This window comes from Bicyclus anynana, chromosome 2, assembly GCF_947172395.1.
Source record: "Bicyclus anynana chromosome 2, ilBicAnyn1.1, whole genome shotgun sequence".
Taxonomy (NCBI): Eukaryota; Metazoa; Arthropoda; class Insecta; order Lepidoptera; family Nymphalidae; genus Bicyclus; species Bicyclus anynana.
The window spans coordinates 1,345,590-1,361,820 of NC_069084.1; the positions used below are offsets into that span (position 1 = coordinate 1,345,590).

Consider the following 16,231-nt stretch of genomic DNA (forward strand, 5'->3'; position numbering starts at 1 on the left):
AGTTAAAGCGTTTAAACTAGCTACAGGTAAGTACTCATGTATAAAGAAGTGTGTGTCGTTCTTCCTAATATTATATTCTGTTCCAAATATATAGATCATCCAAATTAGTACAATTAATAACTTCTGATTTATAAACTACAATTGACAAACAACAATTAAAAAATAAAACAATAATAAGTATAAATAAACTGAAAATGAAAATGTAACGTGTCGAAAAAACGAGCTTTACCGTCGAATAAAAAAAACAAACTTTGACATGATAATGAGGTAAACGGTGTAACGTGAGGTCGATTTATAATTTGGAGTTCGTTTGAGGTGTGCCCTTTATTTGAGGGTCCGCCGTGCGTGGGGCCTAATGCCGTTCACGGGGTCTTGTTATGGAGGATAATTTAAACTTGTTACGAAATTTTGACCTCCGTTACTGAATTTTAATTTCATTGCTTTGTCCAATACTTTAATTATTGTAATAATAAATTAGCATTTTATCACAATAATAAAATTAATATTTTTGTTCTGACGATAACTTGAGTGATGATCTGAATATAGGTATATTGAATATTAGCGGTAGCACGCGACTTGATTATAGATTATATATACTAATAGTTTTTTTAGTTTTTTCTGCTTGTCGGCTTTAGGGTTATCAATTTTAGTTTCTATAATTCGAACTCATGGAAATGATTATATTTTAAATGAAATTAAGACAATTAGCCACTTTTGACCGCAGCGTCGACGCGTTAATGGCATATCTATATTATGAAATCTTTGCCTAATAAAGGAGCATGGGCTGATCTTACCAAGCTCTCGTTTTAACTCTCCCTGTAGCTGTCAGAGATATCTCTAAATATTGAGATACCTTCAAAAAGCCAACCAACCGGAATATTAATAAATTTCAAAGAGGAGCCCTATTATTTCATATTTATGCGAGAAAAACCGCGGGGGACCGTCCATTATGATAAATAAGCAATTTGTAGTTCTAATTTCACTATAACTCCGCCAAATACGCGGCCGAAAACAGAAATTTATGTTAATGTATTATTTACGCCGCCCATGAATATCGGCTGAGGCTTTGTATACAAAAATAGGTCTTACATTATGAATTCTCGATAAAAAAGATTCGTTTTCTCGGCTTTTTATCGGTGAATAAGTATCTTTTTATAAAGCGATGTTACAAAGTTATTTTGTAAGTTACGATTATACGTGTGACCATTAATTACCTCTTTGACTTTCCTGTGTTAGATTGAATTTGATGGACTTACGAGTTAGAACCTCAACTAGATGGATAGGTAAGCAACATTGAAGGTGACCATGGTTGTCAGGAAGGTTTGAAAGGCATGGAATCAATGCCTCCGTAATTGTCCGAGTACTTATCTGTACTAATAATATAACGCTGAAGAGTTTGTTTGTTTGATTGAACGCGCTAATCTCAGAAACTACTGGTCCGGTTTGAAAAATTGTTTCAGAGTTAGATAGCCCATTTATCGAGGAAGACGATAGGTTATATATTATCCCCGTATTCCTACGGGAACGGGAACTACGCGGGTGAAACCGCGCGACGGCAGCTAGTTATTTATATACCAGCAGTACGTAATAAGAAGAACTATCAACAGTAGTTCTTCTTCTTCTATTTCCAAAAGAGGATTTTATCGTCACCCTACTAACTTGTGGATTCACTCTTATAGGTATATATCTACAAATGTAACATTATTATTTCATAACTTTTTTTTTTTTTATTCTTTACAAGTTAGCCCTTGACTACAATCTCACCTGATGGTAAGTGATGATGCAGTCTAAGATTGAAGCGGACTAACTTGTTAGGAGGAGGATGAAAATCCACACCCCTTTCGGTTTCTACACGGCATCGTACCGGAACGCTAAATCGCTTGGCGGTACGTCTTTGCCGGTAGGGTGGTAACTAGCCACGGCCGAAGCCTCCCACCAGCCAGACCTGGACAAATTAAGAAAATCTCAATCTGCCCAGCCGGGGATCGAACCCAGGACCTCCGTTTTGTAAATCCACCGCGCATACCACTGCGCCTCGGAGGCCGTCAAAAACTATAACTATTTTAGTTCAATCGGCAAAGTTCTTAAATTATTATGTTTTTGTTTCAGATTTTCAAAACCAGTTTAGGAGGTGAAGGTGAGTTTACGATAATAACCAGCCGTAACACAAAGTATGTTCCACGTATGAAAGTACCATAAGTAGGTATATCGCAGACAAAATCAATTCGAACTTGAGAGAGAATTAATGCGATTTGTATTGATAACACGAGGCAGTGGGAAGACAAAATTATTTAACATAACGCGCATACTTGTTCTACTCGTGTAGCCTCAGTAGTGAGAGCAATTTTGTATTTAAAATGACATTTAATACTAGCGGACGCCTGCAACTTCGTCCGCAAATTCTTTATTTTTTTTTTTTGTTTTTTATATATGGGGAAATCCTCATGGACACCTGGTTGAGTTAGTGACGGACTGACCGGCTAAAACCCCTTTAGTCGCCCTGTTATCCATACACGAAGGAATTTTTTGATGAAACCCTTGATACTTAACTTTTTTAACTTTAAAAGGGAACCATTCTTTAATACACGATTTTTGCATAACTTTAACTTTTACGCAGCGCACGCAATAAAAGCTCTCTTCAACTCCTGTTTTTGCCACATTTTCCATTGTTGCTCCGCTCCTATTGGACCTTACATATAGCCTAAAGCATTTTCATCGATAAATGAACACACAACACATTTTTTTTCGCTGGATGCAGGTGGCTCAGTATCGTAATGTTTGGAAGTCCTTACAAAAGGCCTATGTCCTGCAGTGGACGTCCATCGGCTGATATGATGATGATGATGATGATGCTAGTTCCTGAAATGAGCGCGTTCAACCAAACACTGAAACTTATCAGCGTATCATATTAAGTATACTCAGACATAATTTTCGAAAAAACGTTTCTTTTTTCAAAGGACCAAGATAGGGAGTGTTTCCTATCAAGAAGTTGTAGCAGAGTAAAGACAATTTACTGTGGTTTGTCTGTCTGTGTTAGAAGTGGGTAACAATAGTCCAACGAATGGGAATCAATTCCTTTCGATGGCTCCTTAGCTGAAGAGCTGTTTATGCTTCTACAGGTTTAAGTAGATATTATGAATATAACTACCTACCTACATGGTTTTTTATACCAAAAATCTCAGCTTTAATAAAGCCGCTAAACTCCGTTTCTAATAATTAATATTGCAGCGCGCGAGGCAGGTAACATTAGCCGGGTCGTGAATTTTTGATGTGACGTCACGGAACTTGACAGTCCACCGGGACGGGCGCCATCTTGAATGGGAACGACGTTGCCCTATTATGAGGAACTTTAGAAATGTATCGTGTGCTGCAGTTTGCAATAGAATTTTCTATATTTATATTGAATACAAAACTGAATTGAATATTTGATGTACTTAATTCAATAAATTAGTAAAAAAAAGGCTTCAGATTTTTTTTTTGTAGTGGTGGATTGTATAACACAATTAATGTCATTAATTCATCACCATTAGACTATTTTAATCTACTTATATCAAGCTGAAGAGTTTGTTTGTTTGAACGCGCTAATCTCAGGAACTACTGATCCGACTTTAAAAATTCTTTCAGTGTTAAATAGCCCATTTATCGAGGAAAGCTTTATGCTATATATTATTTTTACGGGAACGGGAACCGCGCGGGTGAAACCGCGCGACGTCAGCTATTAACTACATTATAGTAGGGATTATGTGCTTCGATCCACCACGCTGTTCCATTGCGGTTTAAGGGTTGAACCCGGGACTTACTCGTACCTATTGTAAATCATTATTTATTGTGCCAGAGAGATCATTAGTAGATTATTTTAAGTGTGTGTAAAATCGGTAGACTCTCTTTCCCTTGTATCGTTAAAAATCTGGGTTACTTGTAGTAAACTATTTCTCGCGTTACAGGAAAAATCACATGCGGGGAACGAAAAAAGAATTTTAATTGTATGGCCACAAGACTGGCGGCGGTCAAAGTTACATTATACAGAGTTGTGAGTTGAGTTGAGTTGTAACGAGAGTTTTGTTTGAGCTGGATGTAGAAAGAAATTTTTGAATTAGCTATTTAGCTTGACTGACTGTTTATAAGATTTATTATAAATGACATAAAAAGCTAGTACAATTTTTTTAGTAAGCAAAATTGCAGGGTACAGAAGAGATTCAAAATATAAAATTTTGTATTAGGTATGTAAAATATTCATTTTTCATTATCTTGTCAGCTTAACCTTTAATGTGGCTTGTCGTGCCCCATTTTTGTATTTTTGTTTATCGAGTTTAAATTATCAATGATTCTAAATCATTTTGCTTACAAAAATATTTTACATTACTTACCTAAATCTAATAAAATAATTTGAGTCGATTTTACATTTTTTGAAAGAAAACAAATCAATTGAATTGAAACACTAGAAGTATAAAATAACGTAATTTCTATGTCTTAGATAATGATCGGTTTGTAGTCCGTACCTAGCCAAATAGGTTCATGAAGTTTTATCCAAGCAAAGAGAAACATCTTTTCCTTTACCTGTTAGACTATGCCACTAAGAAAGAAAAATAACATCGTACCAATGTCCAATTTTCTGATTGGTTAAGGAACGTCAATAGCGTTGTCGTAACTTCGATAATAACCATACATGTGTGAGTCAATACTGAGTTATACACAGTGGACGTATATACACGAAATTAAATTTGAAAATGGAGTCTCTATTTCCGTGAATGTACGTTAACCCGTTAATGAGCGGGCGGCTCAGCTTTGCTCGGCGCTGAGTGCAAGTTTCCAGGTCAGCTCGCGCCTTTATGTCGTGTATTGGGCCACGACGGGCTTTGCCGGCACACTCGCGGGACAGTCCTTGTTTGTCGTAGCTAAATACCGGCAGCTTGTTGATATTTAATAGACGAAAGCTTTACTTTCAAAGGAAAGGAGGTTTATTATGAATTGATACAAATAAATAGTAATAAAAGTGCCTTTTTATAATTTTAAATTAACATCTTTTCACTACTCTTGCTCAAACACACTGTCATATTACCCCTCCACAGCGGGGCTAAACAAGCATATTAGCCTCTAGGGGCTAAAGTAATTTTGTTTTTTTAATTCTTGTCTGTTACGAGTACTAGCCAAGTACTAGCCTACTATAAAACGGAGGAGGTTTTATTCGAAAATAGAATCATTATAGGTAAGGCACTGATTGTTTTGAAAAATAAATAAAAAACTTTAGATTGGAATGAAATGCAGCGTTCTTTTAATCTGTGGAATGCGTTTATTTTTTTATTTTATTTTTATTGAGTTGCGAATAGAGCGAGATTTGAAGACATGGGACATCCTTTACGGTGTAATACCTTTGCCTCTTTCTCATGTGAAAAAAATAAAATTAAAAAGCAAGAATTTAAAAAACAATTGGCGTGAATAATACACACTTGATTTTTTTCAGAAATTCATTGTAAATTTGTGACAGTAACTTACACGTTTTTCAACAATAATTGTTATTGTTGTCTTCATCTAGTGAGAATGGTGATCCTAATTTGGAGATGGATGAAATTTTCAATCTGTTACCATCAAAGTCGAGACGCATTTACTTAAATAAGTACTTACCTACGAAAAATTTTATAAGTGGAAAAAAACAACAACGAATGGATTCACTTACCAAAGGAGTTTTTTAAACTATTATCTCCCACGTTTACCACATATACTCATCTTCACAGTAGTCGGAAATTATGTTACTGGGCATCTCCCTTAATATCCAAAATTGTAGCCTTTTTACATTTAATTTTCAATTAAAATAAATCATTGAATATTGTACTAAGCTATTTTATTTTCTCGCAATCGTAGTGAAAAGCATAGTGTAACACGTGGGGCTAAACCCATTATAAACTCGATTTCTATTTAGGCGGCCCTCGCCTTACGTCTCGGGCCCTAAAAATACCTCGTATATAATGGGTCTTTTTAGCCCCTTGTATAACAATCTACTATTTCATTAGATGTTTTTTATGAAAATAGAATATGGTACCTTCTTAATGTAAAAATCAATTATCTAAATCGGACTGAACTATAATAAAAAGTGATGCGTGATTTTACTTTATAATTAACGGGTATACAGTCATTCATCCCCTGTTTTCCTACTCTTTGGATTGGAATTTCTGTTTGTTTCAGCTAATCTCTCAAAAAACTACTTTCAGCAAAATAGTGCTTTTTGCATACACATTGTCTATACTGTCATTGGGTTTGAGTACCCCTGTTCTCAAAAAAGGTACCTACCTACTCGTTCCAACACATGAATATAGTTTACTCCTCAAATACAATTGAACTTAGTCAGTATGACCAAAGTATGGCAAAGGTATTATGTGATCAGTAAATACTGAAATATACCTTGTATATCTATGCTTGCTGTATACAAGACTTAAAGGTGTGCATTGTGCTGAAAATGTAACGCTTATTGATAACGCTTGAACGAATAAAATTTTCATACCGCGTACCATATAGATGAAAATCGTTTCATAAGAGGTAAATTTCAGTAAAGTCCAAGTAATAAAAGTAATATTCACTACTAACGCGAGATGTGATGGTTTGGTATATAATTCCTGCACATTTGGTATAGAGGTATATTGCACCTTCCATATACTTTTAATAAAATTAACCAAAGAGTTTCCGCAAGATCTTTAAAAACTTTACAATAACAATAAATATAATCAGTTATGATTTTCTTATAAATTATTGACAATTTTAATTTTAATTTCTGACATTAATTTTTAATTTTTGACTTCATTTTTTTAATTATATGACATTGATTGATTTAATGTTGCATTACACCTGACATAGCATTTATATTGACATTGTTTAATTTTAATGGATTCTGATAGTATATTAATTATTTATATTTGATGTTAAGAATGCTTCGTCAAATTATGCTAATTGTACTTGTATTTTTTTTTTTATTTTTATTTATACCATGTTCACCGATTGAATATTTAATTATTGGAATTTTGGAATTATTAGTTAGTATTATATTTATTTTTAATATTCAAACACCTGTCAAGGTAGAAAGTATGTATGTCTATAGCAAGTTCTGTAAACCTTCTGTACTTTCTCATGAATAAATAAATTATTATTATTATTATTATTATTTAAATCCACGCAGAAGAAGTAGCGGTCTTTCGTTACTTTTAAAATTATTATCGAATGTAAAACGTTTTCAAGAAATGCTTTTACAATATTAAAGCAATAAATTAACTTGTAGTTACGAATGCAAGATTTATTTGAATATAAATTACTCGCTTGTTCATTTTTTGTTTAGCTTTATCTAATTACTTTTCTTGTAGTTCCGTAGATATTTTTTGTTATTAATTACTTTTCATGTTTGCGGTGCTGCCATTTTATTGCTCAGCTTTGTGAGCCCTGTCATTTGACAGCTCTTTCTGATATCGCAGTTTAATATAGGCTTTTAATTTTTAAACGTAAAATTTTCCTACTGAAAGTTACAGGCTTACTTTGAACTCTTATGTTTACGTTGAGACAAACGTAATTTTTTGTTTTAATTACATAATACTAATCTACTCAGCATGGTGAATTAATAGATACATATATGTATCTATAAGTTTCATGTCAACGTCAGTCAAGTAACAGTCAGAGATCGTTCAGGCCCATAATATCACATTTTTAATTGCCTCCAGCAGCAATGCTGTGTTCCAGTCTTTAACCTGAAATTATTGATTAGCTTCCGGGTGGGTAAAAAGCTAGTTAAAGTTACTCGTAGAGCCCACATAAGATGCCTATTTACTTTTGCCTTGACATATCCGTCTACTTGACTTCCCTTAATTAGTTCTAATAAAAACTATACCACTAGTTGTTTCCCATGTATAATTATATATACTGCATATTCCACAGTATTACTAAATAGGATTCCAGTACAAATTGGATATACATAATGAAACATACACTCAGTGAATAGCTGAATATTACACGAGCACTAATAAAGGTAATACGTAGAAGTTGTGCTGGACTAGTATTCCAGCAACTGGTTTGGGATATAAGATATCCCACAGCAACTTAATAGAAATATGGTTGGAATATACTACCTCTTAAATATAATAAAACTAGCGGACGCCCGCGACTTCGCCTGCCCTTAGACCTATTTAATACGGCCCTCTTGCAAAATCCGTTCTTAGTGGACGTCTACTACCTACGAACTACCTCCCTGCCAAATATCAACTTTGTACGTTAAGCAGTTTTGGATATATCGTTATTACCTTTCGCATTTATATATTAAGATATAATGGATATAATTAAATTCATACAATTGCAATCAATGCACTGCTTTCGGTACAAAACTTTTCCAGTTGTTCCTGTTACTAATTTACTGAAAACCAGGTATAACAAACCTAACGGATGTTACATTAAAAAGAATAAATTATTATTATCATCTACAACATTAATGTTATGTACCTTTGTAAAAATTAAAATTGACCAGATTGTCTCCAACTCATGAATCGTATAGTACATAACTTAATTAGACTCAGTGTTTAACTTTTTGTGAGTACAAACCCAGTATATATACTATATACTATAAGAAAGCGATTGACAAAGCCTTACCTACCTCTTAAGAAAGTTAGTACCTAACCTACTACCTAGTCACAATTAAGTCACTGTTTCAAATTTAGAAATAATTAAAGGATTTCTGGGTCATCATCAAAATCAAATCAAATCAAATCAAAAATCATTTATTTCAAGTAGGCTCAGTTTACAAGCACTTTTGACACGTCAGTTGACTATTTGTAAAGATTCTACCATCGGTTCGGAAGGCAGGTCCTGCTGAGAAGATACCGGCAAGAAACTCAACAGTTGCTCTTTTGAAAAAGTCATACAGTATTATAATTTACAATTGATAACAATTACTGTTTACATTTGTTATAGTTTTACTTCCTGTGTGAAGGTGGAAGCTGATCCAACGGCCTCCAAGCATTTTTATCATTAAGGAACTCATCAATGTTGTAGTACCCTCGACTAAGTAAATGTTTTTTAACACATTGCTTAAAGCTATGCATTGGCAGGTCCATCACAGTCTTGGGGATCTTATTATAGAAGAGTACACCCAAACCTACAAAAGATTTTTTTACTCTTTGGAGACGATATGCAGAAATAACTAACTTATGCCCGTGTCTAGTAAGACGTGGGTTTAGATCTCCTTTTCGTTTGTACAAATTAATATTTTGTCTTACATATATTATACAGTTATATATATATTGACAGGCTACTGTTAGTATACCTATTTCTTTAAACTTTTGACGAAGGGACTCGCGTGATTTTAATTGATATATTGCTCGAATTGCTCTTTTTTGAAGTACAAATATAGATTGTATATCGGCAGCCTTGCCCCACAATAAAATACCGTAAGACATTACGCTGTGAAAGTACGCAAAATAAACAAGCCTAGCTGTATCGACATCAGTAAACTGTCTTATTTTTTTCACGGCAAATGCCGCTGAGCTAAGTTTACCAGACAGTTTTTCTATATGAGCACCCCACTGAAGTTTACAATCCAAGGTCACTCCCAGGAAAACTGTGGAACTCTCCATTTCTAATGTTTCACCATCGATCATTATAGACTTATCTAGTTTTATAACATTTGGCAATGAAAACTCAATACATTTTGTTTTCTTAGCATTCAAAAGTAGATTATTTGCAGTAAACCAATGCGACACATGCGATATGGCACTGTTTACGTCGTCAGAGTTATCTTTATTTCTGTCGGACTTAAAAATTAAGGATGTATCATCAGCAAACAGTACAATCTCACATATGCCGCTGACATGGTATGGTAAATCGTTTATGTACACTAAAAATAGAAAAGGACCCAGAATTGAACCCTGTGGGACGCCCATTATGGTAGTGGAACCGTGCGACTTTATATCATTTATGCATACCTTCTGTGTTCTATCACTGAGATAAGAGGCAATGAGATCGAGTGCAACACTTTTGATGCCATAGTGGCTTAACTTGAGTAGAAGCGTGTTATGGTCAACACAATCGAACGCCTTGGACAGATCACAGAACACACCAATAGCATTCTTAGAACCTTCCCATGCTTCATAAATATGTTTTAAAAGTTTAGCCCCTGCATCAGTTGTATTGCGACCTTTTGTAAAACCATACTGTTCAGGATGAAGCAAGTTATTTAAATTAAAATGACATAAAAGTTGATTTAATATGATTTTTTCAAAGACCTTGCTAAGTGTTGGCAATATTGTAATCGGTCTATAATTATTAAGATCTGATTTGTCTCCTGATTTAAAAAGTGGTATCAATTTGCCATGCTTCATTAGGTTCGGAAAAATACCTAAGTCCACACATTCATGGATATGCTTATTTTCTTTAGCATTTGACTTAAAGTATGGAAAGGCACATAATGTAAATTTACATTTGGTTCTACTATGTAATACCAAAAGCTTTTCAACACATTTTATGATTTGATGCCTTTTAATTTTTTAAACTGTTCCCTAACATCAAAATTACATTTGAGTAGCCAACTACATTTTCTGTACTTATACTATTTATTAAATAATTAAAACTAGCCCCTGGAAAACATTTATTAGTCACTGAATGGTTTAGGTATTGGCTCATAATGGAGCCAAAATCCTTACCTAACTTATCAGAAATTATTAGAGTCTTTTTTTGAGCCTTTTTTGGCAAATTAAAACTATGTGAACTTAAATTTTTATCTGAGGTTGAAGGAATTGGAATAACATTATTATTACATTGCACATTTTGGCTCAAGTCAATATATCCAGAATTAGATAAAACACTACTACAGTCCTGAGTAACCGAAGGTACCTGATTTGAACATTGGCATTTGTTACTTAATGACTCAAAACGGGCCATATTGTATGTACCTAAGGCTAACAACTCTTCAGCCACTATGATTTGATCATGGATCTGACTTTGAGACAACTCATATTTAGCAGTTATTTCCTGCAAGTTATTTTCCATCTGATTTAGTTCATGCTGTAAACTTTGAGTTTCATTTTCATATTTTTCCCTGGAATTTTCAAGTAAAGAACAGTAAGTGTTTACTTTTTTAATTAATAGTGACCGTTCCTTTCTCAAAGCCAGGTTTTTTTTATTTGTACTATGAAATTTAATTAGTTTTTGAGTCTTTTTCATAAATTTTTTAATTTTAATGTATTTTTTAATTTTATTGTGGCTATTAAATAAATTATACCTAGATTGGGGCATAGCCAAAGTTTTGGTTGCACATGGGCTGTCACAAGTCAGATCAATGCAAAGCATTGGCGCCGGGACTGATGTGGAAGAGGCAAGCAGTTCATTATAAAGATTGTTCGTATTTTGTGTTTCAAATTGTTGTAATTGTGACTGAAGGTCATCAATTGTCTTGTGTGCACTGTTCAGTTCATCTTCCAACATTGATATTTTAGCCAGGGCTTCATCATAAGTCCGTATACACTGGTTGAATGTATCAACTGCTTCCTGAAGCTGGCTGCGCTCCTCTAAAACCATAGAGTGAGTGCTGTGTAGTTCGGCGAGCTCAGATTTTAATTGTGAGTTTTTAGTAATAATATTCCTCAGTTCCTCTTCATTATCATCATGTTCCTTCAACAAATCAGAATTTAGTTGTTTCAGTGACTTGATTTCCAGTAGGGCATTTTTTAGTTGGAGTTGCTGTTCCATTGCGGCTGCCCGTCGAGTTAACATTGGACGTGCCATCATACAAGTGTTCCTGAAACACACCAATCAGAATAAATGTTAAAGAAGGAAAATAGATGACATACAAAGAAAGGAAAATGAAAATGAAAAAGAGATGGAAAATGTAAAATAAAATGAGTAATAATAATTGTTTAAAAGTCTATACTGAAGTTGAGGTCAAATAAATTCTTTAAATTCTAATTTAAATTCAAATAAATTCTTTAAATTCTAATTTAGTATTTCAAGTATATATTTGTATTTCACAGTTACCATGGAATGAAAGTGTAATTCAACACACAAAACATAAATATAATATAACTTATGTAGGTAGCTACTTTTGTTAAAGATTGCTTTTGGAAAATACAACTTATTCTCTTCAAGCAAGCAATTTAATAGGTGGAAACAATAAATTAACTTTACGTACTGTATTATAGCTCGAGGTATTATGTTGTAGTGTATGTTTTTGTTGTCTGAGACAGTATAAGTTTACGTCGACTTTGCTTCCACTATCAGTCAAGCAAAGTGAGGAAACTTTTGTCTTTTCTGTGTGATGGGACGTGTCTCGCGATTTACGAGAATGTAAAAGTGTAATGTGCGATAAACCTTAGTTAATAGTATGATTTAAGGGCAAATAACAAAGAAAATAAAAGCAATACTCCCCCGGTAAACTCCTTTGTTCGTTGAGTTTCAAATTTTTCTACTGTCACCTGGTCTTGCAATTTTAGTTATGGCTACGTAAGCCAGAGATACTTTATTTTAACACTGATACAACTTAAGTCTATAAATGTATTAACGTTATTTATGTATTAAACATTAAAAAGTAAAAAGAAACAATAAAAACTTAAATTATTAAAAATTAATTTCTAGGAGCAGCTGATTTTACGACATGTCAGCTTGACAGCTCCGCCACAGATCATCATTATCAACCCATATTCGGCTCACTGTTGAGCTCGAGTCTCCTCTCAGAATGAGAGTGGTTAGTCCATTAGTCCACCACGCTGGTCCAATGCGGATTAGCAGACTTCAAATACGCAGAGAATTAAAAAAAATCTCTGGTATGCAGGTTTCCTCACGAAGGAAAAATCCTTCACCGTTTGAGACACGTGATATTTAATTTCTTAAAATACACATAACTGAAAAGTTGGAGTTGCATGCCCCGGACCGGATTCAAACCCACATCGGAATCGGAGGCAGAGGTCACATCCGGTGGGCTATCAGGGTTTCTGGGTCACTGTTACGTGTTTTTACTAATTCTGTATTAAATGTACAAAAATTAATGAACCAATCTTTGGCAATGAAGATTTCGCTCTTAACATACTTTGGCACTCAGAGTATAATTTCGTTGCCAAATATTGGCATAGGGTTACATATCCGACTACGGCTATTGCATTGCAATCGTTACCATGATTGTAATTGGTTGGATTTGTGCTGCTTTGGTGAAACTGTTAATTTTAGCCAATAGAAAGAGTCTATTGATCCATACTTTTGCGATTCTCTGTCCATCTACGTAGTGTTTAGATGAAGTTCTTAGTCTTTAGCGATAGTTTTTTTTTGTGTGAAACTCTACATTTCGCTTGGTCATAATATGTTGTTGAATTATTCCCAAGTCTTATCAAGTGAACTGACATGCAATGTGGTAATAAAAAGTATAGTAGCTAATATATTAGTTCTTACGAATCTAATAGAAATTGTATTGTAAAGTGATTAAGGGAGAGTGAACTATAAAGAGAATTGATTGATTGTGATGGTACAAATGCTAACAACTGAAACTCTTTTTTGATTGTATTAACCTCTCTTATCAAAAACTAGTGACGCCATTTTCAAATTTGCAAGACGATGATGGTTATGGATTTTTGCAATCAATCAGTTTTGTTAACCAGTAAGTTGATTGTTATTTCTTTTGTTTTAAGCTGGAAATTAAAAAAACTATAGGTTATACCTACCAAAGATAATTTACGTTTTAAGGTTAAACCTGACTTTTGCCAAGTCATACTATCCATATTTATGATAAGAAATAACTTTCTTCGCTTTTATCTTTAAACATTTTTCTGGATGTGTTCCAATCTGAGAACTTTATCTCAACGGACATAGCAATAAATGGCTTTATTGCTTTATTTTAGAAGACGCCCGCGACTTCGTCCACGTAAAACTCGATGTAAACTTTCAACTACCCCAACCCTACCCCGAGCCTTAGGGTGTGTAGATACTCTTCTTGTATATATTTTCCATACCAAAATAAACCCACAGCTAAATTGTTTCTTTACGGAAAATGGTTCTACACTTTCCCACCGAAATTAACTCCATGTGATTAACTAGTGATACATTGAATTCAATCAAAATTCCTACTGTTTTGTAACACCAAAAAATATGAATCATAATGGAATTCCAACATGTCTCATCATACTCAAGCTGAGATAAACAACACGTATTTGTATGGAATGCCCATACACTCACTCAGGGTTATCTATTTGGTTCGATGGCACCATGTGTGTTTATTGACTGACTGACTAATCGATGGTTTTGTAATCGAAATTTAACATGTATTGTTATCATTTGTGATGATGAATCCGTGCTTTCGACATTCCTATGACTGGTAACACAATCTAAATAGAATGGGAAAACTATGGCTACACAATTACTGTCTAGCCATACTTCTTCCTTTTCATTTGCCCATGCCCATGCATGGAAAGTAGTATGGTTGTTTATCTATACTAATATTATAAGAAGGAAAGATTTGATAGTTTGTATGTATGTATTTAATAGGCTTCGAAACTACTGAACCGATTTGAAAAATTTTTTGCACTGTCGGGAAGCTACACTATCCCTGAGTGCTTTAGGCTATATTATATTAAAAAATAAAATAGGGATTCTTCCTAAAACTCAAATAATGTAACCCAAGGTGTAAAAAATTACCTAAAATATTGTTAACATCGAGTGTGCTGCAAAAACTATTGACGTAAAAATCAGTCGGTAGCATATTATTAATGCTACTTCTCAATTTTATCGAATTGATAAGAAGTAAGTATAAGAAGCAAATTACGAGGTTAAATTTTTATCCCCAAACGAGAACGGAGACGGGGATAAAAGTTGTCAGATAATAAAACAAAATCATATTAATCTCCCCCGTGTATTAGCTGTAATTTACGTATTTCTAAATTGCCAACTTTGATACAGTTGGCAATTTAGCTACAACAAAATGATTTATGATGCCGTAAGAAAAATTTTGTTCATTCGCATTTTTGTGGAAACTTTTTAAGATTTTCTAACCTCGCGCGGGATTGCTTTCTTAGCTCAAAATACGTGTCTAGATTTTAAACTAACTCCATTATGATTTTAGACCATTTATTATTTTGATTTATTTCGTGCCCTACCCGTTGAAATGGTTGGTGTTTCAGAACTTTTTGAATGGTACTCCTTTTGAGAGTCTAAAATAATATGAAACATTATTTCTGACACGTTATAAGTAGGTTTAATGTAAGATAAAGTGGTATTTATATAACCTCAGCAGTTAGCTCTTGTCGCCTCGGGGAAAGAGTTTGTGTTAATTAATTTTCGACCTTAATTTAATGTAAGCAATGTCAATAATAGTTTGTATTATTACGTTATGTAAAGAAAATCGATAAGCCAATCATGTTAAATGGTGAAACTTTAGGTGAATTCCGCAGTTTTTCTCGAAGAGACTTATATTGTCATCGTCATTATCATCCTAATTTAAGAGCACACCTCATCCTTCCTCCTTCCTTATAGGAATAGGATCATTATCATCTTCTTTAACGACCCATATTCGGCTCACCGTTGTGCTCGAGTCTTCTCACAGTATGAGAGGGTCTTAGTCCACCATGCTGGCCTAATGCGAATTGGCTTCACACACGTAGAGATTTAAGACAATTCTCAGGGTTGCGGGTTTCCTCAAGATATTTTTCCTTCAGTTTGAGATATTTAATTTATTAAAATGCACATAACTGAAAAGCTGGAGGTGCATGCTCCGAACCGGATTCGAACTAGTTTCGGGCGGGCGGGGTTTTAGGTTAATAATGTTTTAACTTTTAACGATAATCATTAGGTCGGTCCCAGTCATTGTTAAAGCTCTCTGAGACACGGGGTGTTATTGTAACACCACCAACTTAGGAGTAAAAATTGTACTGAACATTTCTTATAAGAAACGCTCGGTAAGTACACAGCCTGGACTCCAACCCAGGATCTCCACATAGGCTAACCATTGCACCAACGAGGCAATTAACTTATTAGTGTAAATTTTGATAATAATTAAAAAAAAACCAAACCGGTAGTCACTATAAACATGTAAATTTAACTTTACAAAAGCGCTTGTAATGTAAGTGTAACTTGAAGATCCACTCTCAATTCTCCAGGATGAATTTTACAAAATATTGTCTATTATTACTATTGATAAATAATCTCAATGATAATAACTATACAAAAGGGTTATACAAATTAATTAATACAATCATGTTCCTTTGTTCACACAATCGCCCAAATCACGAATAAT

General features: G+C 34.0%; 3 protein-coding genes across 3 annotated transcripts in view; 1 reads left to right on the top strand and 2 right to left on the bottom strand.

Annotated features, from left to right (window-relative positions):
• The window catches only part of LOC112047351 (probable 39S ribosomal protein L24, mitochondrial), a 503,102-nt gene that overhangs the window by 262,296 nt on the left and 224,575 nt on the right, over positions 1–16,231 (bottom strand). The window lies entirely within an intron of this gene.
• LOC112055612 (protein madd-4) overlaps positions 1–16,231 on the top strand; it is a 352,294-nt gene that overhangs the window by 164,843 nt on the left and 171,220 nt on the right. The window contains exon 2 of the mRNA XM_052886188.1: positions 2,110–2,137. The gene's annotated coding sequence lies outside the window, so the exon portion shown is untranslated. The remainder of the gene's footprint in view (positions 1–2,109; positions 2,138–16,231) is intronic.
• LOC128198852 (uncharacterized) lies at positions 8,753–12,626 on the bottom strand. The gene is made up of 2 exons (XM_052886219.1): positions 10,433–12,626; positions 8,753–8,889 (listed from the first exon to the last, which is right to left on the bottom strand). Exon 1 carries the CDS (start codon positions 11,746–11,748, stop codon positions 10,501–10,503), a length of 1,248 nt encoding a protein of 415 aa, XP_052742179.1. The 5' UTR covers positions 11,749–12,626; the 3' UTR covers positions 8,753–8,889; positions 10,433–10,500.

Coding starts and splice junctions, on each gene's coding strand:
- LOC128198852 (XM_052886219.1), bottom strand. CDS start 11,748: ATGATGGCACGTCCAATGTTAACTCGACGGGCAGCCGCAATGGAACAG.